Source organism: Motacilla alba, chromosome 2 (genome assembly GCF_015832195.1).
Source record: "Motacilla alba alba isolate MOTALB_02 chromosome 2, Motacilla_alba_V1.0_pri, whole genome shotgun sequence".
NCBI classification, from domain to species: domain Eukaryota; kingdom Metazoa; phylum Chordata; class Aves; order Passeriformes; family Motacillidae; genus Motacilla; species Motacilla alba.
Genome location: NC_052017.1, coordinates 38412185 through 38437500, shown reverse-complemented (window position 1 = coordinate 38437500; position 25316 = coordinate 38412185). Strand labels below are relative to the sequence as shown.

The window sequence follows — 25316 nt, the reverse complement described above, 5'->3', positions numbered from 1 at the left end:
AATGGCACTAACTTTGAACAAAAGCTGTTGAACAGCACTGTTTTATAAAGATTAAAGAGATCTTTATAACATTCCTGTTACGTAAAGTAATTTCTATTGGATTTTACATGAATGAAAAGAATCTGGAAGATAAATAGTACAATAGCTTCAAGCATATAAAGAGCACTGGTTTGGCCAACCTTTAATTTTTTCCGGTCTTTTCAAGAGAGTTCCATATTATTCCACCACACAGTATAAATTTTAACTTTAATAGAGATCATCAATCATACTGACTTTGGCCCATGAGTGGCTTCATTGGGAAAACAAAAAAACAAACAAACAAAATCTACAATGGAGAGCAGAACCCTGAAATACAACCCAAAGCTCAACTTGCATGCTTCCAAGAACTTGTCTCTATAAATCCAGTGATATAAACCTCAAGTTCCAGATTCAGAAGTCTACAGACAGAGTGCTGACAGTACAGGTATGAAAACAGAGTGGCGCAAACCAGAAGAGTCATCCCAAGGACTATGTCTCAAAAAAAATTCTCATTCAAGTCATCTTCCTTCCTATCTTGCCAATTTTAGCTGGTATTTGCAAACACTATTGCCTTGAGCTATGCACAACAGCTGCCAGGCTTTTGTGCTCAGTCACATAGAGCCAGTGCTGCAAAGCACCTCCACAAAAATACTGGCCTGAAAGTGCTGGGACCAGGGCATAAAGACACAAACCCCAAGATTTAGAGGTAGCCACTTATTTTGCACATTGACAGAAACTGATACTTAGCAGTACTTTTCTGAGAGGTTGAGCACTGACTGGCTTATTAATCATTAATAATGCATCAGCAACACAGTCTGAATTTCACAGGAATAATTCATAGAAAATAAAAACTCTACATTGCTGATCATATAATTTTGGTATTTACCAACCTATGCCTCAGAAGATGTTCCCATTTACTAAGAAAAATATTTATTCAACAGGTGAGTATTCCAGAAGTAGTGCAGAATAAATTCAGGACGGTAAAAAAACAAAAAAAACCACCAAACCCACTAATTTCCTTCAAGACTGCCCAGCATTCTAGTGTGTGTGAGACGTGAAGCCAGAATTAGTATCAAGCAGCACAAAACCAGCAACTTTTACTCTTCCAAAGTCCTGTGATTTCACTGTGATTTCCCATTTAAATTTGGAGCTGAAGCTTTGTGAGATTTGTTGAAAGATGCATCAGGAAAACTGCTGTAAGAAATCTCCTTTTCCTTTAGTAGAAAGTGCATTGCTCCACGCAAGTGCTGTTTAGTCAAGGCTTCTCATATCCAGCAGTCATAGTAATGTATTTAGACAAGCATCTTCAACAACAAACTGATCTGCAAAGCTGTATATATCTGGGTTTCCTGGATGATAAATACATCAGTCACCCACTGCAAAGACCTCCAGAGATGTATCTTTTCTAAGTGATCCTACTTAGAAAGTTTATACCTGGGACAGCTTTGTTTGGAGCCACTTAAACACATATAAAAGACCAAGCAGAAAGCATGCTTGTCATAAGGCAAAGAAAAAACTTTGCTCAGCTAATACACTCAGCAGATCTGCACTTAGAACTGTTCTAGTTTTGGCTGGGAGAGTAATTTTCCTCCTAGAAGCAGGTAGAGTGCTGTGGTTTTGGGATTGAGTATGAGAATAATTTTGATAGCAACAACTAAAGCATCACTGTGTCAAGTAGTGTTTACTCTAAGTCAAGGGCTTCTCAGTTTTCCATGCTCTAACAGTGAGGATGTGTCCAAGGAGCTGGGAGGGAACACAGCCAGAATAGCTGACCCAAACAGGCCCAAGGGATATTCCAAGAGGTAAAATGCCATCCCCAGTACATAAAGGAGGGGGAGTTGGCCATGGCTGCCAATGGTTGCTCATGGACTGGCTGCGCATCAGCAGGTGGCAAGCAACTGTAGTGAGCATCTCTTGTCTCTCCTGGGTTTTACTTCTCTCTCTCTCTTTTTGTTGCCTCCCTTTTGATGACAACTATTCTTATAGTTCATCTCATTTTAATATTAAGTTGTGCTCATCTCATACTATGGGTTTTACCTTTCTTCCCCCCTCGATACTCATCCCCACTATGGGGAAAGGACACGTGAGACAGCAGCTGTGCAATAGTTGGTTGCTATCTGGGGTTAAACCACAACAGAAACTCAACCACAGGTTCAGCCACAGGCAGCTCACAGATACCTGCTGTCCACTGGGCTGCCCTTCAGAAGCTGTACAAGAAGGAAGGAGTTACTTATGGAAGACAACTAAAGCAGTTTTAATAACTGTGCAACTTCAGAGGATTCTATACTGAGGAATCATCGCCATTCATGATTACAAAAAGGTCAATTTTTTTTAAAAGCACCACTGGATTCTGCAGCTAATATTAACAATGCAGGATATACCAAAATGCATAGCAGGTTTTGTCACCCTTGGTTTCCATAGCTTTGGCATGCCATACAGTTGCCTGTTTATTTTTATAAAAACAAGAGGAAATGAAAATGGTATTTCAAAACAAATGCATGCGCTTTGCCCAAGTAAAATACATCATAGATGAACAACTGCAACCACTCCTGATAAAATTTCAGAATTAACACGATCAGTCTTTACTAGAGAAGAGCTGGTCAATAAAAGGTATTAATACCAAGCACTTACTTGCAGGTGATGGGGTGCTGCATCCACTAGTTGGTGGGTGGCTCTGGAGTCCATGGAGGGAAGGTAGTGACAGTCCACCAATGACTGGAGGAAAAAGTAAGGGATATGGTGCTGCTGGATAGTGAGTCATATGTCCATTCACGGCCGGTACTGGACATGTGCGGCTACTGGTTGTCATGTTAACACCTCACAGTGGACAGGTATTATGTTGCATCACTCCAGGCCAGCAAATTAGATACCTCAAAATATGAATGATGAGGGCTGTCAAGCCCGAAGGTACAGCTTAAGCTGGATTGCGTGATGATGAAAAGGTAATTCACTGTATCAGGTCCATCCTATATTTCATCACTGCTTCCTACTGTTCTCTCTTCTAGGACATCCTTGCTCTGCAGACTGAGGATAGAAAGTCTTCTTACTCTGATATCAGGGTGCAGTTCAGTTGCTTCTACAAATGCTTCTCTGGGAGCACAGTTGCTCTCTACAGATGCATACTGACAGAGTCTGGGGAAAGAAAACAATATATTGATTAAAATATACATATTTTTTAAATGTGCACATAGAAGACTATTTTTTCTCCTTGTTATTTTTGTTAAGCTACAATTTATTTATCAGCATCCCACAAGGTCAGCTCATATAAAACTCACACCCTATTACTGAAGCTAACAGCAGAACACCCATTAAGTTGATTTCCCTGTACGACATGCAACACCAAAAGCTATTTCTGGTGTGAAACAGTCTTGTTGTGAAAACTGCCAGATTTAAAACCAATGCATCAATAATTACCTGAAATACTAATGCTGGGGGAGAAAAAAAATCAACTTCTGAAAAATTTCCCTGTGTATGAAAGCTTTGAGTGTCCCCCTAAAAGCTACAGAAGGATTGGCACTGTGAAGGCTCCCTTCAGTGCCATGGCTCAGGCAGGATACAGAGCAAATTTGGGTTGACTGTTAAAGCAGCAGTTACTTTAATAATGACTGTTTTCACAAAGAATAGTTAGTTTATTATCCCTTAGGAGACACCTCACTAATGGTTTTCTTTCTTTTTCTTTTCTTGTTTTTTTTTGAGGGGTAGAGGAAACTGCCCAAACAAACAAGCACCCATTATCCATTATTTCATAATCGGGGTGAGTGAGTGACATGAGTCAGTACACTGCAATACACTGCTCCTGTGCTCTGCTAGGGAACTTGCTTGTTCTCATGACCACCATCTTCAAAGTCATCCAGAGCTCCACACACCTTCCTCAGTGTTTCACCCAAACCCTCCTTTCAAGGGGTCCTCATTTTTTCATGCTCTGTGCCAAAAGCCTCAGGCTGAGAAAAGGAATATCACTTCTTGTGATATTCCCACAAAATTTGTTCCCGCCATAGTAGCTCAAGTCTACATACAGCAAATGGCTGGTGGCCTCTGAATCAACCTACTGATGCAACACCAGAAAGTGCTACTGGTGTCTTGAGAGATACAGTACTGGGAAGGCTGCAATCACTTCTATATTGCAAACACTGCTCCTGTAGCTACTCATGCAGTGCTCCAGGTAAAAAAAAAAAGCCAGTGAGTGCTGCAGCCAGCTCCTGAGCTCACTCTCCACAAGGAGTTTACTCATCTCCTCCAACACATACCGTAGTAGGAAGTAAGAGCCACAGAGCAAACTCAGCCATCCAAAAGTAAGGCAGTCCACGGCTGAGTAAAGCTTTGTTTCCTGAGACAATGTACTACACTCTTGCATCTGCCACAGTCAGCGATCAGTAACCACATCCACAGCTATATAGCACTTTTATCTGTAATTCTTTGAAATTATAGCCTGAAACCAAAGGCAAGAGGATTTTTGGGTGGGAAATAAAGGAGTGGTGAAATGATGTGTCAAGGTCACAAAGCAAAACTGCTGCCAGAAGAGGAAAACTGTGACAATGCAATACTGACTATCACTGCTGCTGCTCAGCGCACTAGTTGTCGGTATGAATTCAAATGAGCAAGGAGAAAAAAGAAAAAACCCAACTCAGATGCATACATTTGCCTGTCAGAGAGCAGCAGAGTGTTTCTCCTCTGTGTGGAATACCAGCAAAGGTTACCAGCTGTGCATGTTGTCAGACAGCAGCTTCTGCTGAGTGCAGCCTGCTTGGGGATAACTGAAATGTAGCTTGTAAGTATTTGATAACTGTGTAAATTATGCACAAAATGCCTTTAATGCTAATGGATGCAAACGTATGCAGAGATGAGGCTGTAAGAAGGGGATACAGCAAGCGAAGGCACAGCTGCTGGCCGAGCTGAGCTTGAGGACCACATGCCTGAAGACCAGTGAAACCAGGCAGATCTTTTGAGGGAGCCCCAGCAGCTAAAATACATTGACTCACTAACAACATAAAATGAGATGAACCATCGCTGGTGCCTGTTTTACCTAGCTAAGGCTTTATGAAGCTTAAGAGACAAGGAAAGTCAAGTATCAAAGGAACACGTAAAGTTTTATAAAGCAATTCCACAAAAGCCGGCAAAAATACCACACTTCTAAGTGTTTGCAAAAAAAAAAAGGACAGGAGAGGGATGCTGATGAATACCAGCCCTAAAAATGCATGCATTAAATTAAGCACAGAACAAGGTCATCTATTTTTAAATGATGTAGGGCTCTGGAAACAAAATTCATCTTATAAAACTATCTAACACCTTCAATTATATTTCTATTAGCCAGAAAAATGCAGAGCTCATCATAAGTTTAAAACATTCCCAGAACCACATCAGATATATTTTCATATTTAAGTGAAAAGTATTGAGAAAAAAGCAATTCCTTCAGGACAGAGAGGGAAAAAGGCACTCAGGAAAACTCTTTGGTCAGTTCTTCATTACTGAAGGAACATGATCTGTGATGGAGCTGGTGATGACAGAACATAGCAGTGTTATAGCTCCTCAGCATACAAATACATATATTTAACAGTGCCCAAACTAGGCCAAATCTATAACTAGGTTATAATCATATATAGTTTTGCGTGCTTATAATTTCACATGAGATGTAATTATAAACTGAAATTACTACATGAAAGTAAGTTTTTCTTGCCTCACTCAAAAATCACCTTCCTTTCACCACTCGTGGCCAGAAATTTCCTGCAGATAGCTGTGCTGGAGATAAGCCTTCATAACTTGCTCCTCTTCAGAGTTCTTCAGAATCTTACTTTCCATAGGCAGAGAGAGAAGACAGTGTAAAAGCCATGTTACTCTAAACAGTGCATCACCTGACTCCAAGCTGGGTCCCGTGGGAGCACCAGGTTGTTCACATGGCTGAACATTCATGCGATGGTCAGGGAGTAAATTGTAGGCAGACAGCTACATATCAGTAGCTCCAGCTTCTTGTAAAGAAGCAAACGCCACTCGTGTTCTATGGTTGCCAAGGAACTTCAAGTCACTAGCTCTGCTAACAGAGATTACGGACCCATCACCTTCATACTGCACAGCAGAGGACATCCCAAAGTAGAAACTTCTAGAGAACAGGAAACCCAACAAGCAGCTTTCCCATTCACACCACTTCCATGGCACAACTCCCGTGACACATTTCACTAATGTATCACCAGACGGACACATTCACGTCCCTGAACGTAGCACTGGACATCAGCCACAGATGTCTGGGCTGCATGTGATTCCAAGGTGAAAACATCTCTTTTGCCTAAGTAAACCTGTACCATAGCTCAAAACAATGAAGAGGTGTCAGCTTTGTGAAGGAGATTTTCCTTTGTTGTCATTTGCTATGGTAAATACCCATAGCAACAGCATGGATTTCTGCCCTGAAGGCAGAAGGCAAAATTTTCAGAAAATGGCTGTGACCAAGGGACTTCAGAAGATCTCCTCAGCATACAATGAAATCCTCTTCCATAGACTTCTCCTTAGTGACTGTTCATGAGTACAAGGCCCTTAGTACATGCAGTATGGAAAAAGATCATACAGAAAAGTTCCTTTGAATGTTCACCAAGAGATGATCACACTGTGCACTACTTTGCATTGAACAGCGGCCAATGACTTTTCTTTGACAGAACATATGCCTCCTCCTTTTTGGTTTTTACAGGTCTTTTATTGACTTGACTTCAGTGATAAAGCAGATGGCCACAGGGGAAGGAGACTACAGTAGCTCTAGTGCAGAGCAGAATATTTATCGGCTGCAGTTAATGCAGCAGGTGTATCTGTCTCTTCCACATTTCTTCTCAGTGTTTGTGCAGCTGAGCAGAAATTTAAAACTACAAATTTTCACATATATTTTCACAAATTTTACTGGATAAACAGTAGCCCAACTTTTCTTATTGTCTCTTAATTTTCCATGCATTTTGCACAGGCTTGAGTACAGAAGGCAGCTTTGCTCTTCAGACATCTGTCAGTTCTCCTTAAATATATTAAATGTATTGAGCCTCATTCATTATATTGCTATTTAGCTTCCATTTGGTAACAATATTTGGTATTACTGTACCATAACTCATCCTTCTGAATTTTTCACTTGTATTAAGATTTATTTGAATTCCTAAAATCTCTTTGCAGTTACAGGTGACTTTGATGCACATCAACAGCTGGACAGGCAAGAAGCCAAGGCAGGAGGCTCGGCCAATTGTTCTGTGTCAGTAGGAAGGTTACGCTCTGTCCTCCCTTTTGCCAACAACATCCCAATTCCCCATTCCTCTTCCTCCCCTCTCCCTAGCCATAGCAGGGAATTAAGTTGTCAGCCTTGCAACTAAAGCAGGATTTTTGTCTTTTTTTTTCTTCCCTCACTTCTGAAAAGGTCAGTGGGGAGTTCTGCCCTACCTATGGTAATGTTTGAAATTCAGCAGTCATTTTAAGATATCCACGATGTAGTGTCCAGAAAACTTCTAAGCTACATCTGCCATCCCTACACCTTTCTGCCACAGTAAACTGCTGTTGCTCTTCCTTTACATCTGGGAAACAAAACCAGGAATGCAGAAGAGGCACCCCAACACAAGGACATGTTCTGCACAAAGCCAGGTGCTTGGGAATTTGCTTCTCCAAGCCCTCGGTCTGCAGCACTGCTGTCCCCGAAGTTTCCAGGGTCACAGAGGAAGTCTCTTCTAAGTTCATTTCCCATTTTCCTGCCAATGCCAAACCCCCGCCCCTCCCTTAAATCTTAGGCTAAAACAGGAATCACTGGACTGGGAGGGCAGCCTGGGCAGTAAGACAGGAGAGGCAAGTTGCTCTTCTCAGAGCAACAAAAACAATTTCAGAAAAATTCTGCATACAAAACCTTTCAACAATATATTTATTACCTGTTTTCCCCAAGGGACAGAGTTGGTGGAGTTCTTATTTATTAGCCGGTTTCAAGACATATTCTAATGCTATTTTCAAAACAAGTCAAGTTTTGAGAACCCTTACTGTATTTAATGTATAGTTTGTATTTAATGTATTGAAATCCCTGATTATGCATATGCTTTCTATTATGTTGGCTGATGGTGTTGCATTCAGCAGTACTGAATAATTCAGCAGATTTAGCACGACTCAAGTGTAAATCAGTCAGATCCAGTAACACGATAACCACACTGCCTTTAAACTCTTAAAAATGCATGGAAACTTTTATTTCATAAAGAGGCTGTACTCCGTTCTGCACCAGTTCTCACTGACTGTGAGATGTTGCATTTTTGTTTTCATGGCTATCCAACGGGATTTAATTAAACAATAAACTAGTTACCGTGGCAGAAGTAAAAAAAAAAAAAAAAGAAAAAAAAAAAGAAAAAAAAAGCCTTTGGAGTGTTATGTTTCCTTTATTAGCATAGTGATGTGAAACTAAACAGAAAAAGCAATCTAATAACAAACATTCCTTTGAGAAGGGCTCTGGGAGCAAAAGGACATCCACTTATTGTTCAGCCCATCCCATTGGTCCATATACGGCAATAAAGGTACAATAGAAGGAAACAGGAAACAGACTGGCACATCTGCATTATCTTATTAGAGGCTAATGGATATCTGAGAGGAACATGCATCTGATGCTGAATAGTCTGTACCAATCTCCGAAGCAATTACTCTTAATTAGTGGATTCTGTTTATAGATGGAACTTAGTGTACCCTTTTGTATCAAAGAGATGCAGGCATCTGGAGAGAGATATGGTTTTCTTAAAGGGAAAGCATTGCAGCACAATGTGAGGGTTGGGCTGGTTTTTTGGGGTTTTTTTGAGGTTTTTTTGAGGTTTTTTTTTCTTTGCAAATAAAAGCTCTCTGAAGCATAACATATTCTACTGTATTATTAATCAAAAGAGCATGTTGGTTAAAAAAAAAAGTAAAGGGGGAAAAAAAGACCATGCTCTTAATCTCAAACTCTGAAAGTAAACACAGAAAGCTAATACTCATATATGAATTATATGACAAAAACCACTTTGATGATAAGCAAATAAACAACTGAACCTAAAATTTCCAACTGCTGGCCAAAAAGCTTAAAATAGCAGCTTAAGTCAGAAGAACAACATCTGCATTTTGTATCTGCCAAGTCTGCAGCCAAAAAAAGTAAACTACTCTATATGACCAGATGCATGAATAAGAAAGAAAATGCATGAAACAGAACTTCAAAGGCAATTTATTGAAAAGCAGATCTGTAGCCCTTACATCCCATAACCACAATTGTCACATATTTTCAAATATAGGTACAAGACTTAAGGAAAGAGGGAAGATAAATTGTTGTAAGAGAATTAAGACACTCTTTCTATGACACTTTTCCTGCATCTTGGTATGCAAGATAGCTGTCTGCTGGGGGACTGTGAATTCCTTTTTGTCATAAAGCTGACACTTGCAAAACGGGTTTCAGTTTTATTTGGGGTTTTTCCCCCCCGACATTGTTAAGAGATAATTAATATAATTAATGCAATTGCTGTTTATTTTAAAATCCTATTGGGAAGTATAAAAAGGAGGGGGGGAAAAGCTTCTTTCTCCCTAAGCAGCTATGCTTCGAATTGCCTGCATTGCAAACACACACTGATGTATGCCTGAAAAAGAGCAAATCTAAATCTGAAAGGGGAAAAGGGAAAAAAAAAGTGAGACACAATGACACCCATTTATTTACACACCATACAACAGTACCCTGCTGTGCCAACTATTGATTTTAGTGGAACTGAGAGTCCATGTTGGAGAGCAGCAGCTGTGAGTACATTGCTTGAATCCTCATATGGGAACAATACTCCATAAGCAGAATAACCTATTTCAGGCAACCTTCATGTATAACAACCAACATTAAAAACACACAGAGCTTACATTTCAAAACCTGAGAGGCACTATGGTTATTTGTTCCGCAAAGGTTCAGGGGAGTTATTAATTTATTTGTGCTAACACAACCAAGAAGTGTGAAGGATTGAAAATCCATGGTTCACATGTCTGTTATTCTACAGAGATGTTAATTCTGTTCTATACTAACCATATTTAAGATCCTGCCACTGAGTCAGGCAATTTCTCATCTTCTTCTGTTGTTTGCTGCTTTAAAGGACTGTTTGAAACTGAGGTATGGGGTGGTTGGGTTTCTGGGTTGGGGATTTTTTTTGGTAGAGGGGGTCAGGGGGTTGATTGCTGCCTTTTTTTTTTCTTTTTTCTTTTTTTTTTTTTTCCTACAGCTATCTGCATTCCATGTCTTTTCTTTCATTACTCAGCAGTTGCCAAAACTATACTGAGAAGATAAATGGTTAGGTCAGGTGATGGGGTTAACAATTTACTGTGTGTACTGCTCCGAGAGCCAGATATAGTAGAATTGGCTCATGTTTATGTACAGGATGGGAAGTTGATTTCCTGTGCAGTGGCTTTCAATCACCTCTGTAAGGGACTCTCTTGCAGTTTTCTGCAGAGAATTCAAAGGGCTCTGAATACATTTTGTGCTGGCATATAGGACAGTCTGCTTTGTAATTAAATGCATTCCTTACTTACTCTGTCACATTCAAAAAATCCTGAAGGACAGTCAAGGATAAAAGTTCTCTTTCATCTATGGAAACCAAAGGAAAGGTAACTGGGCTTCCTCCTTCCTGAGTTTAAGTGAACTTGTACATGCTCCCCAAATTTAAAAACTATTTCTTAATGCTTAAAATTGCTCTTTCAACAGAATCAACACTTTTGTTCTTGCATAGGCATCTCTGTTATTCCTTATTAACGTTTCCAAGGATGTTAAACAGTAACTCCACACTGAGAATATCCTTCATGAGAGACTATCCCATGTGCTACAGAGGTTTAGGAAATCAGAGATTTGCCAGACCAAAGCTGCAGGGCATTTCTGCAGACCGAACCCGTTTCCTTGTTTCTGCTCATCCACAAAACTCAAAAAGGAAAAACAAATTCCTTCCCTCAAACACAATTCAGATGATCCACAATTTAAACATCACAGGGTACTTAGCTCTTCAAAAGCAGGTTGGTCCCCCCTCAAGTTACACAGAACCAGAAACTCCAGTAGGAAGCTTTTCCCGCTCAAGGTACTTTGCCTACTGCTTTAGTTCTCTGACCACATTTTTCCAGCAGGTGTCCTGTGCTCCTGAACAGTTTCTCCCCACAGTTCAGAAAAACAAGACTTGATTTAGCAATCCAAATTATCCCTTGCTGTCCTACATGTCAAATCAGATTGTTTTGTTCATAGCTGCTTCTATGTGAGAGGGCAACCACGAAGATGAAATATGATCACTGACAGGACTAAGGAACCTATCCTTAGGGATCCCCCCTCATCAAGTCAAAGAAGGGAAAAAGAATCACAGGTAACAAAGGTAAGCTGCAACCACCACCAACACGCTTCTAGGATTTGGGAAGATTTACACAGGCAAACAGATAGTACCTTAAACTGATAGCTAATAATCAACTATCCAGGATCCTTATCCATGAAGGAAAGGTAGCATCTCCGATTAAGTTCAGAATGGAATATGCTCCCTGTCCAGCAAAAACAAACTTCCACAGAAGTCTTCTCCTTAACTGGCAATTAATTGGTTTTTGCTCTTGCCTACAAGGCACCACAAGATACCATCACACAGATTCCCAGCCAAAGCAAGACTTTGTGAGAAAAGCTCTTGGAAAGAGATGGGAGGCCAAGGGAAGGGAGACTGAGCAAGCAAGAAAAACCACATCCTGCTGCCTATGTTCAGTAATGTCATCCAATATTATGGGATGTGCAGACATTTACAAGTATGCCAATCGCTTCCCAAGTGGCGTTACAGCGAGGAGGAGTGAGGAATCTATCTGAAGCCTCCCTAGCATGCTCTCAGAACACTCATCTTTAACCTTCTAGCTGATGAGAAACTTGTCATGGAGACCAACAGCAAATACAGCACTTACCATCACTGCAACTACTAAAAAGGTCTGATACTGGCTGTTTATAACTTTTAAGAGGCCTCCGAGATCAGTAAGAGGGGGTCAAGTGATGTTATTGTTTTGGTGACAGACGGAAGATCCCTAGTAAATGATCCCAGTGGCCTGGGAGTTATTAAAAGAATGGAGTACTTCATCAGCTCAGAAGCTGAAGAGGAAAGCAGCTTTGGAGGGCGGTTCCTTGACAGAGAAGTACATTTCTTTGAGAGGCCAACACTCTACAGTCACAACATGCACTGCAGAAACAGGATGACAAGAGATACTTCCTTAAAGGAGAGCACAAAGACATGTAACACCAGTCACAGCTTTTACTGGTACTGGTCTCAAAACCCCAATCAATGAAGCCAGGAGTCAAGGAAATTATTCATCAAATGCTCTATGAGTGGAAGGTGCAGAAAACATTAGTTTTGATGGCTATGCTTTATCTGAATATCCATGTAGGTGACATGAATTATCCACAGGATTATGTTAGGAAACATCAGGGCAATTTAGACCGGAAGCCTTTGCTGTTAGTTTTTTGAATTTCTAGAGATGACTGTCCCAGCACAGAAGCAAGACCCATCTCTCTGATCAGCCTTAGAGGTATATTCCTGAGAAGTCTTTGTCCTAGCAGAACTACCACAATACAACAAAGCACCACATCCTCTCCCTGCCTGAGGTCATTTGGGTAGTCTTCCTCTGCATGGGCAGGATATCTTTAGTGCCACTAAGGATGGAACCGAGTAGTCAGATTCATCCAGCCTGGATGTCTAGCCACAACTGCAAATATTGTCATTAGACTTGCTTTCACCACCAAATTAAGGTAGAAAATTCTCTACATCTTTAGTTTCTACTTTGTTCAGTATTTGGACAATCAGTAAATACAGATCCCTTTGTGCCCCACTATGGCACAAAGGTGCTGCCTGGAAATCTTCAAACACTGAGCAAAGAAACAAACAGACTTCAACAGTCACTGAGATAAAAAAAGATGAGAATAAAATTCTGTTTAATTTGGAAAACATGCACTGCAGCAGAAGGTTCTGCCTTAGCTCAGCACACTCCACTTTGTAAGCCACACAAAGTAAGATCCTGCAAGAATCCACTTAGCTGCAAAGAAAAATTCTGCTATCTGGAGTAATCTAAACTCATTATTAGGATAAGCATGTGGATTCACTCAAAAAATGAATAATGTTTATTCGGGAGGCTGTCTGAGAAACCTGAAAAAAGATTTTGTAGAGGTTGTGCATGAATTGTGAAATAACATAGATTTCCCAATCCCCCAAGAGCTGGGAGGCACAACTATGCTCAGGAGGTAGGTTCAATCTGTTAGCAGTCCAGTGTTTTCCACTACGAGGCTGGAAGTTCTACTTCCTCTGAGCTAGAGGAGTTTGCATCCCTGCTGCACCCATTTATCAAGTGAGGATGGTGATCCAAGTGGAACAGGGGGAAAAAGAGGGTTCAAGCACTGGTTGTGAACTTTGTTTCTGAAGACCAGTCTGTTGGACTAGAGGTGCATCTATCATCTTAATATCATGGAGGTGTGGACGCTGTGCTAACACAAAATAACTTAACACACATAATTTATCACCTTTTGTTATATACGTCAAGTCTAGTAGTCTGTCTGCTGAAAGGTTCTGCAATTCCTCTGAGTTATTAGAGTCTTCTGTCCTACTTTACCCAGAAGACGACATTTCTGCTGTCTACGTCAGGCTCCTGAACCTTCACTTATTAGATATCACAAGTTTCAATATATTCCCAGTAAGACTCCCTGAGGGTCAGCAGAATATGCCAGAGGGCTGGTGGAGATTATGAACATCTATTTTAAAACCTCTGTTCTCTGTAGCTCCCTGTCACAGGAACAATAGGGTAGCAAAATTAGGAACAAGCACAGCCATTAACTAGGAGGGGACAAAGCCATAGCATGGATCACAGAACAAAAATAGCATTTTTATTGTCAATATTTTGCTTAACAGGGAGCCAATAAAGCAATTGTAAAATGCTAATAATGCGCTGAGATAACACTGCACATGTAAGCATCCTCAGAGCCATCCTCTGAATCATCTGAAAATGTTGCAAAAACCTTATCAGTCAGGTCATAAGGACAGAGGTGCAATAATCAATCACGGTATCCACAAGACCAGCGCATCTTTTCCACATTCTAACATTCAGAAGATCTATATCCCAGAATTGTCTGCCAGAGGCACTGGACAGATGGATTACTTTGTCAGAAAGACCAACATGAACTATGACCTTCCATTTCACATCCAAAATCATCTAAGAGGAAGCTAAACACTGACAAAATTCAAGGAGACTCGTGTCATGCCCACCAGTCTGCAAGGCAGGACTTCTGATACAGCACAAAGGTATTCTTGCAGAGTAAGCAAGTGTGTGAGTTACCTGCACAGCCATCATTCCCAACAAACCCTTCCCTGAAAGGACCTTTCCATTGGTAAATGAAAGACACCTTTCCCACTTCTATGGGCAGAGACACAACCCTGAATTAGTTCATATTCACAGTGCAGACAGAAGTTGCTTGCAGACTCTTAGGGATGGAGACAGGTCATACACCACCATGCAGCACTTAGACCTGCCCAAACCTGCCATCATATTTAAGCTTTTCAACCATAAGCCAGATCAAATGCTTATCAGGGCAGCATTTAGCTTCTGAATCCATTGGGATCACTAATCTTTCAGGTCCATTGACAATGTATTAAAATAATGAATTTTGAAAACATTTAAGAAAGTAACAGTGAGCATTTTCATAATTAGGTCATGAGACATGGGTCAAGAGCAAAGCTCTCAAAAATTTTTGGAATCCCCCAGGAGATGGTAAACTTGGCTAACAGTGCCAAAGATGACTCCTCTTGTGGAAAGACAAGAAAGCGTGGTTCAAGCAGGGCTTCTTCCAACAAGCCTCCAACCAATTCTGAACCACCACAAGCAGAACAACAGCAAGGATACTCAGCCTTGGCAACAAGATGCTCATCCCTGCAACCTCTGACCCACATACATCAATAAATGTAAGCAGTAAGAAAAGCAATGCTCTCAAAACTCCCAGCACCAGCTTCACCCCCATGACAGCAGTCAAGCCCAGTGTGCTGCTGAGTATAAGCCAGCACAGACCCATCTCCCAGTACCAGCAGCACCATCTCTACTGCATCCTTCATCTGCAGAGAATCTGCAGATGCATCTGTGCTTACCAGGCTAGGCTGAGTCACTTTGCCAGGGACTCTGCATTTATTGTCTGAAACAAAAAACCCAGAGCCAGACAGCTGGGCAGGTGTGCGGTCCATACCACTTGTTATGTGTCTGGTAAATGCCCTTCCCCACCGCAGCAGAATGATCTTACCAACGCGCTTCCTGCATGATTTTCAGGTCAGCAGCACTTCACAAGTCAGGATCCAGCAGACCAATGCATTACAAAGAACACAGAGGAGTGAGAAGCCTGAAAGCCCAGCTGGGTGCCCAAGGCTGATAAGACAATCTGATTTAACCATGCAAATACCAGCAACCAAGTAGAGCATATCTTGGAATTGGGAACGTCAAGCCAGACACGTCACAACAGAGAGAGCTTTTCTAACAGCACCTGAAGTTCCTTCAACAGATGCACATTAGGTGAGCAAATTAATTAATCCGCAAGGAAAAAAAAATTTTTTTTTTAAATCCCAAGACAAAACAATGGTCTTGGTTACTGAGATAAAGCCATTCAAAATCCACTCCAGTCTTTTGTGATTATAATCAGGCAAAAAAATCTCAAAGTGGAGTAGTCCACTCAGAGATGGCTAAAAGATACTTGTTGATTCAAGCACAGTGTCCCTCAGTACTATCTCAACTGCATCCTCTTTCCAGCTAATGGTGTTTATGCCAACTGAGGGTCAAACACTTATCCATTATATGGGGTCTCACAGAGCACCATATGCTAAAGCAAATCCAAAGTAAGCAAGAAAAAATAATTTGTTTCCTAAAATGATGCACAAGCAAGAGAATGCAATAAAGATGTCAGCTAATGGAAATAACCTCTCAAAATAAGTGACATCTCTAAAGGCTGTCACTTCCTTTACGTAAGCCACAGTTCCTGAAGATATTCCACCCATACAGCTCTCCAATTCCCAATGTGGAGTGCATCACTGTGAGATGAAGAGAAGGGTGTTGCTCCACACTGCATATCCAAGTTTATGAAGGAGAGGGGAAGGAGCCAGAAGTGAGAAGAAAAATGACCATGTTGGGTACAGTCACTGCTGCTTAATTTGACGACAGATGTGAAGATCCCCCTTTCAAGAATGCCAAGCCTGTGTGCATCATCAGAGTTACACAGCAACAACATTCCGAAAAAAAACCCCTCAGCCTATATAAATAATAAAGTGAAAAGTGACTAAATTGTGTGGAATACTTAGATATTCAAGGACATATTACAATCAACATACCTGACTAATGTCACATGAAAGAATACTCCAAGAAAAATAATGCAGAGTTCCAATATAGCAAGAGATGGAAGAGATACTGAAGATCATCAAGAAAAAGCACCCTGTGGAACATTATCTTGTATAAACAGCTGCATGTACAACATGGACCATATTCACACCACCACTCTGCCCCTGTTTTTGCCAGAAAAAAACATGTGGGGATTTTTTAATAATATACATCAGAAATCAGGAGATATTCTCCACAGTAATAATGGCAGTCCAGATGTTAAAGAAAATCATAAGATCTCCTCCCTTCTAACACACTTTGTAATCACAGTCTAGTAACCTAGACTACAGTTTTACCATGTGTGAGCTATGACAACTTTTTCCTGCATGTGTTTGAACAGTAATGATGGGACTTAATAATAATAAAAAAAGAATCAGGTGTATTGTCTTTATTGTGAGAGTATAAGGGGCTTGAAACAGAAAGAAATATCTACTGTCTTGTACAAAGAGGAATGTAAAAATGTAGCCTCTGCATGTCAGATCTAAGCATCAAAGACTAAATGCTTAAAAGTAGAATAATATGAACATTTGAGAAATGCTGTAGTGAGAACATAAATTCCACCCTAGCACTTGATTTAGTGATAATCCTCCAAAACCAGTTCTGCATCTGATAAATACAGGTTTAAGATCCAGTTGTTGACACATGGTAAGGAAATGAAACACATTCTCCCTGTATGAAGTTCACATTTTTCTGGGTGAAACAAAGCACAGTTGTACCTCATGTCTCTAAGGCACCTTTTAAAGCAATAAGGAGAACTGGAAGGCATCTACATGAAGCAGTTTTATCTGACATGCTAAAAGGATCCGAGTTGAACAGCCTGACTGTCACATCCCCTGTTAAGCCTTTGAAAAATAAGGAAATCCAATTTAAGATTTACGCAACAAACCCAAGGCACACAGCTCCTTGGCATGACAACTCTGCTTCACATACCTCACTGCAGAGGTAGGCTGGTTGCTCACTGAACCTCTTCAGCTCAAGCAAAATAAAAAGACCTTTAACAAAAATGAGTGAAAGTATAAAGTTTGGTTCACTAGAACGTCACCAACTCTGGTTAGTAACAACTATAGTAATAATATACACTCCTTTAAGAAATTCTCCACTTTTGAAACATTAACATCAGGTCTGGCCAGTGGCAATGAGGGCACCTAGCTCATAGTCTTCTGAATAGAACCCATCATTTAGCCATGTACCAGCCAACCAAGACTTTGTCCCTCAATTTTTAAAAGCACATAATTCTAAATAATTATGTTGCTCAATGGTCCTGAGTACTACAGAACAGAAAATGCATCAAATGGGAAGCTAAATTTTATAATTTAAAACATTCATACACATAAAAGGGGAGAGGGAGAAAAAAAAAAAGACATGGTTTTTCAAAACAACTACAAAATTACATAGCAACAGTGTAAAAGCTTCTGAACCATTTCCTTTCCCTTGCCTCCAATGGAGGGTTTATTCCAGAGAGACAACCCTCAGCAGACAAAGCCTGCTTTTAAACATAGAAACACAGGAATTCTTATACTAGGTCAGATTAATAGTACATTTAGTTCAGTAACCTCTTATTTGACAGCAGCCAGAATCAGATGCTTTAGGGAAGGGATGAAGAAATCTCTAGGAGAGCAATTACAGAAAAAAACTTTCCCATAAAATTTCTTTCCAACTCACATCATCTACTGGATGGCTTATGCCCTGTAACAGGAGATTTTCTTCTTGTCTTTTTGTTTGTTTTTGCTAGCCTGAATAGTACAAATAGCACTAAATAATACCCCAAGCACTGTGGATATCTTTTCTATCTATGGCCCATATGTTTTTAATCCTCAAAATTGTTGGCCCTAGCAGAATTGAGAGTCACAGAGTTTCAACATCACCAGCTTGCTGTTTAAAATAATATTCTGTTCTGCTTTTAAATAACTCTCACGTTTTCCCTGTATGATCCTGTGTATTCATAGTACCTAGTACACCACAGTAAAAGAAAACTTAGTGGATCTAACTCACCTTCTTCAAGAGTCCTTTCTGGTCTGCTTTCCTCGATGCAGTTTACTGCAATGACTCTTAAGAAAGCAGCCTGGAAAAGGCAGAAATACCTCCAAAATTCCTTTCCCCTCACACCAAATGTTTCAGGTTTCCTTCAGGATAAATATTAGCTTCTTTGTCAAATTTACTTGTTCTTCTTAATTGCTAGTATACACTTCTTCAAACATCACCCTTCCTAGTTAACAACTTCTTTAGATTTCAGGGCAAACACTTTTCAGGGCAGGAAAAAAATCAATTCTTAAATAAGTCAAGAATAGCAAGTCGTTTTTCTAATTAAGGCATTGACTTTCTACTAAGATTGTACTAGAATTATCTGTATAGTCACTTCCATGTTAAAACCCTAGGTAAATATTAGTAAAGAAACAATTACGTCAATTAATAATGGCAGCTGACAGATAAACACTACCAAGAGGACTCCATTCTCTCCTGAGGCAAACACAATGCCAGATTCCAAACGAAAGAAGAAGGGGAATAATATGGACCCAAGCTGTCCAAAACCTGTATTTGCATCTGCAAGTAAACACTTAAACTCTGTAAACACCAGGCCATTACCAGTCTGCTTGCCATGCTCTCAACTGGGCCACAGCAAACAGCTAATGGGGGAGCTCCAGATGAACAGGGACACTCTGGCTCTCTGGCAGCGTGCCCCATCCATTGACCTCTGGTTGGCTTTAGGGTCACCTGGGATTCATCCATGCTGGCTGAAGTCTGCCGGCTGTCTCCAGGATTTCTAGAGAAGGTTAAACATTTGCAATTTTTCCTAATATATTCACATTGTCCATGTCCATATGTCTTCATCTGCAAGTGAGCTCAAGCATGGAAACGACTAGAGCATGAGCAAGTATTCGACTAAATTATTTCAGCAATCACATTACTTTTGGTAGGCTGCCTTTTGCCAAACCAAAGCATCTGCAGCTCAGAAATATAACTTCTAAATTAGAAAACTTTGCAAAGAAGTGCATCAGTTCACACAGATCTGGACAGTGATAATCCTCCAGAAGTTACTGCTGTGAATAACACTAGCATAAGCAAATCAGCCCTGAAATCAGTTCTGACAGAATTCCTGAACAAGGAAAGGCTACATAGGGTTATTTTTCTTAATTTTCATTTTTGAACAACTTTTTCAACATCCAGTTCAATAAAAATGAAAATAAACATTCATAAGCAAAAATTCACACACAGGATGAGTATACTTCAAGGCTGCTCAGCCTCATTTAAAATTACATTCTCCCATTCAGTTCCACCTATCTCTAGTCAAAGGACACAGCAGACACACTAAGAGTCTGGTCACTGCCTGAGATATGGGCTGAAAGAGGAATTGAATGCACAGAAACAGCCGCTGATGGAGAGCTGGGAAGTCTCTCTCTCACTTTCATCCCCCTCATCTCTTACTGCAGGACTTCCAAACAAATTTGGTGAAACGAAGCCATCACACGGGCAGATAAAAAAAAAGGAACCAGGTTTGTATCCATGGACCAGCTCATACTCTCACAACTCCTCACAGGTATAAAAAGCAAATAACATCACCTATCAGACAGAACAGGGGGGAAAACGCTCCTGACCTCAACACAGCTGCTCAAGTGTCTTAAATACAAAGCAAGATGGAATAAAATGGATGCATTCAGGATTTTATGACTGCCACTGTAATGTTTTTGTTTATTATTCACAGGGCTTAGGAGATGCTTACCCCACACCATCAAGGAGAGTCAGGGGCTCAAAATAAAGGCTTGCACTATCATCAAAGTACAAAAAAGAAACTATACATCAACCAGCTAACTGGTATGTCTCTAAAAGGGACAACACATAAGAAGTGAGTTCAAAAATATTAGAAACCACTTCTGAGCACTGTCAAGCTGACTGAAATCTTAAGAGTTTGGAAAAAAAAAAAGGAAAGTGTTGTGACAAGTAATCTAAACAAATGTTAAAAGTGAAGTTTGACAAAGATGAAATATCTGCCAAACACCCAAAACATAAATGAAACTGCCATTCAGTCAGGGCCAAATAAAACAAGATGTAGCCAGGCAGTTTCTGACAGAACAGTAAGGGCATTGTTAGGTCTTCTTATAGACCTCCTTTCTTTATGCAAAAAAAAAAAAAAAAAAAAAAAAAAAAAAAAAAAAAAAAAAATCCAGGAGGGTAAAAGAAAAGCACTGTGTGGCAAAGTGTGCCTCCACTTCAGTGCACACCTCAGGCTCTCTGTTTATCTGGGAAAGAAAGGGGATGGGGGGGTTATCCATGGCTTCTGCTGAGCACTGGGGTGCTGCACATGCTGGAGGTTTCCAAGGACAGGAGCAGGAGCAGGAGGAGATGTTGAAAGACAGCAAGGAAAATCCAGCAGGAGGAAGGAGAGAGTTTGGGGGAGTGGTAAGTTCATCTGAAACATTTAGCAAGATTTTACGCCTATTTGGCTTCAAAGGCTAATTAGCATTTTGAATAAAGGGCCTCTTCACTAAACATGTAAACACCTCATCCTTCCAGTGATGATCCTTCCAGCCAAAAATCAAAGGCTACCAAATGAACATATATAAGGTCTTTAAACTTCTAAGAAACAATAAAGCTATTTTCCCCATAAATCTCTAAATAAAGAAGCATAAGACGGCATAGAGAGCATAACGCCAAAAAAAAAACCCAACCCAGAAAAACTCAACTCATAAACTCGGCAGGTTTTCTGAACAATATTTTGATCTTTCCAGAAAGGAACAGTAAAAGCAGCATATTCCCCACTACAAGCTTCATTTTAGGATCAAAAGGAAAGCGAAGTACATACATTTAATTAGCAGGGAGAATACAAAAGCCCATTAATGGAAAACAAAACACATTCTGGAAACAAAAATACACTATAAATGTTACAGACAGACACTGGTGTGTGTTCCTCTGTGCATGGCAACAGTTCAGGGAGTAAATTCTGAAAGCAGCGGACTGACTTTCAGCTCACAGCTTTTCAGGATATTCACCCTTCTGTGACTGCTTAACATGATCTCCTCTATTTATAGTGACTTTTTTTGCAACTGTTATCACATGGTTATTAAAATGAACAGGCAGAGTCACAGAAACACCGCAGCAACCAACGCCAGCGACTGAATAAAAGACACTACTTCAGCACACGCTTTTGCTTGTAACTTAGGCAGCTTTGAGATTTTTGTTGGCAGCATCCTCTGTGCAGGGCAGGAGAGCCCAGGAGCAGTGGTGGAGGCGTGGGCTGTGGCTGACCCAGGGCTGTAAGCCATAGTACGACCCCTGCTTAAAGCAGCAGAGGTGTTAGTGCACAGCACACACTTCCACATCCACCCAAACCGGTGCAGCCACAGGGTGGTGAGGGCTCACACCGAGCCGGGGCTGCTCCTGGGAACAATGGCAATTGTGTCCTGGTCCAGCTGCAGCCCTCAAGCAGCAGGGTCCCTGGGATACACTGGAGCCTCCTTCCCCTGAAGCACCCAGCCAGAGGAGCTCTGCTGAGAAGCAAATCTCTCGTGGCCACCGCCTGTGCGAGCAGCCCTGCGAACCCATTCTGACTGGCCACACTAACTGCGGCCAAGATACAGCACCCAGGCTTCCAAAATTATCCCTGAGTGCACATATATAGACAGCCATGCCGTTTCGTGAGAGGGTTTATGTCCTCAGGCACAAAGAATTCATCACTTTAGCCTCAGCCTGCACCATAGCTATTCCCTCACAAGTGTCCCATGTGTTTCTATGCAGGCTGGTTGTAGTTGCAATATACTTTAATTAATTGTATGCATTAGAACTGGATTTTATACAAATTCATTTTTGCAGTTTCCAGCTCGTAACAGCCTTTAGACAGACATTAGAAGAAGTTCAGATCTCTCCTATTATAAATGCAGGTCACAATAAATAGAGGAAAGCCAAAGTGTTTTCTACTTTGTTTGCAGGATGGAAATCCTTTTTACATTTCATTATGATAAAAATGAAGATGGGCAAAGAAACAGTACTTTTTTTTTTAAAATTTGTTGATTTAAGCTTTATTTTAAACCTGCTAGTGAAAAATCCCAGAAAAACCAACTTTATTTTACTTCCTTAATTACAAAATTAACCTTTAAAACCATCATGTGTCATCTGCCACTAGTTTTACTACTTCTAAAACATGAATACATTGGGACTGCCAGGGTCTGGAGTCTCAGACAGGAGGGGATGGTCACTGGGGTCAGCATACGTTCCTGCTGCTGCCAACCCATTCTGGTCCCAAGCAGCTGGTATGAGCCAAGGTTGTAAACATCAAGTGAAGTAATCCCTGCCCTGCAATGGCAGCTTCTAAAAGCTTAAGAAAGGAATCCCAAGAAAAACTTAAATTAAAAAATTGTATATATGCTTCCCAACCTTAAGTTTTCCACACCTCCAGACCAGTTCTCATCAGAGGGCTACCTATATTCCACCTGCATCTATCAGCATCCAAGATTCAAGGGACAGAAAACCCAGCTGCAGAAACCATCCAATTCCTCATACAGCTCCTTGCTTACCCTTGTAGCCAGAAAATGCCAACTAGGAGAGGTTCACACAGAGCTGGAAGCAAGCCCCCCTAGGCACTGAGGCACCATCCAGAGTGAGAAATCTGGGTGCAATGAGACCACCACAGCTCACGGGGTCAGTCAGATGGGAACTCACAGAGCCAGAAATGGGAGGGTCACAAACCATAACTCCTTCAGAAAAGAGCATTTCAGAAGCACCAGAAAACAACTCTAGGTTGTTTTTTAATTTCAGGTATTAGTGAGGAAGGAGATGAATATACCACATAAGGGGTGGTCCCCAAGGCTGCAATCACCTCAATGAGACTTGAAAAGAAACACTGGTATACCAACAAACTTCAAGGCTTACTATTCCCATTAGGATTTAAGGGCTTCCTGAGGGAAGAATTCCCACCTAGGGCTAGGCAAACATATGCCTCCCAATATGTCAAAGCTGGGACTGGATTACATCCATCTCAGAGAAGAAGCAGCTCAAAGGTCCAGATAAAAAGATGCAAGCGTACCTTTCTTGTTGTGCAATCTCAGCTTATTGCTTCTAGTCTACATGGGAAAAATAAATCCAGAGACCATATTGCCTGTTTTGTATTTTAATTAGGTAAGTGCCTGGAAATAAGTTATAGGTTTTTTCCACTGCTTTCTCTTGCTAGCTGCCCAAACACAGGCTTTTTCATAACCTTGTCATGGATCAAGTTATTAATAAAATACAAACAAAAACCGTGCTGGCACATAAGCTAATTAAAATGTCTCTACCAATTTCACCTTTGCTTCTCTTCTCAGAAATGAATACATCCTCCTTTGACACAACCCCCTGTTTCTGTAATCCCAATGTCTCTCCAGCTATCCGTGGTTGTTTTGCCGTTACAGCATATGGTGTTTCAGAGAGGCTTTGACAGTGCCGTTTCCTTACCCCACTCCCAAAGATGCACAGACTGAGTTCCATTCATTGTGGGAAATTTGTTCATGTCAAATTCACCCAATCCTCTCTGCAACAATTTTGTGTTATGAATGGCTATTGTTAGCCTGCTGCTGTTCACTCCTCAGAAAAGGGGGTTTGGGGAGTTTGCTTTTTTCATTGGTTGGTTTTTGTGGCTTTTTTTTTTCAACAGTCTGCCAAAGTAAAATACTTTTTCAACCTTTCAGTGTTGGAAATCCATGTTTAGTTGCTGTATTGGTCTTGCTGGTATAGCAGTCCTTACAGGGCCATGTTTTGAATCTTTGGCTGGAATAGAGTTGATAACTCACTGATGTTTTTGTTATTGCTAAGCAGGGTTTGCACAGCAGCAAGACCTCTTGTGCCCACTCTTCCCTGCACCATCTTGTGCCCACTCTGCCCTGCACCATCCCACTCCAGAGTATAGGCTGGAAGAGGGCATGGGACTGGGAGGAGACACAGCTGGGACAGCCAAACTGCACTGACTACAGACAACATCGTGGGCTCGGCAGTGGACGCTCAAGGAACAGAGGGGAAAGGGGGAATGTTCATGGTCATGGTGTTTGTCTTCCCAAGCAACTGCCATGTGTGCTAAGGCCATGCTTCCCAGGAAGCAGCTGGATGTCTGCCTGCTGATTTGAAGTAGTGAATGAATTACTCTTTTTGCTTTGCTTCCTTGTACAGCTCTTGCTGTCATGATTAAAATGCCATTATCTTGAGCCACAAATCTTCTCACCTTCCTTCTATTTCCTCTCCATCTCATGAGAGAATGCAGGAGTGAGCAGCCATGTGGGTAACTGGCTGTTAGCCAAGGCTAACCCAGCACAAGGCTACAACTGCCAATAATTTTCTTCTTGACCTCCTTCTTCATCTCTAGTTATCTTCTGTTTAATTAATCTAATTAAACCATATTAATTTAGCAGATCAAAGAAATTCTTGACATAACAGCTGACTCAGTTAGCATCACTGCATGCTTGGAATCACAACAGATTTACACAAAGTCACTGGCTGAAGTTGGATGTCCTCCTTAGGCCAACCTCACTCTCTCTAATCCACAAAATAAAAGTAATGTTTTAATTTCTAAGAATTATTTCAGGCTATCCTTAGGACATGACAACAGAAAGAATATCAGAACTGCAAGATCTCGATTGATCCAGGTGGTAGTAACTCAATCAGGTTGTGCTAGATATGTGTGATGGACAGGGAGGGCACTGGCAGATGCCAGCCAGATGAAAGACCCTTGAAAAGCTGTAAAGTTGCTCATATCTTTGTCAAATGAGCATAAAGGCATTAATGAACCAAAATTACTCACTCAGGCACTTAAGAGTTGTACATAACCACATAGGGCACAGGGGAGAGGGCGGCTGGATTGCATCTTCAGATCTGACAGTGATTTGCTAGTGACTTCAGGAAACTCATTTGAACTCCATCTGACTCAATTTTTCCATTTGTGAAATGGAAATCAACATGCACTTCCATTTTAAGAT

The 25316-nt window shown here is 40.9% G+C and overlaps 1 protein-coding gene across 6 annotated transcripts in view; it reads right to left on the bottom strand.

The window, feature by feature from the left end:
- Nucleotides 1-25316, bottom strand: part of RARB (retinoic acid receptor beta) — a 319525-nt gene that overhangs the window by 187643 nt on the left and 106566 nt on the right. For all 6 annotated transcript variants that reach the window (XM_038128356.1, XM_038128359.1, XM_038128360.1 and 3 more), the window contains one exon: nt 2650-3150. In XM_038128356.1, coding sequence (XP_037984284.1) covers nt 2650-2827 — 178 coding nt within the window. In that variant the 5' untranslated portion in view covers nt 2828-3150. The remainder of the gene's footprint in view (nt 1-2649; nt 3151-25316) is intronic.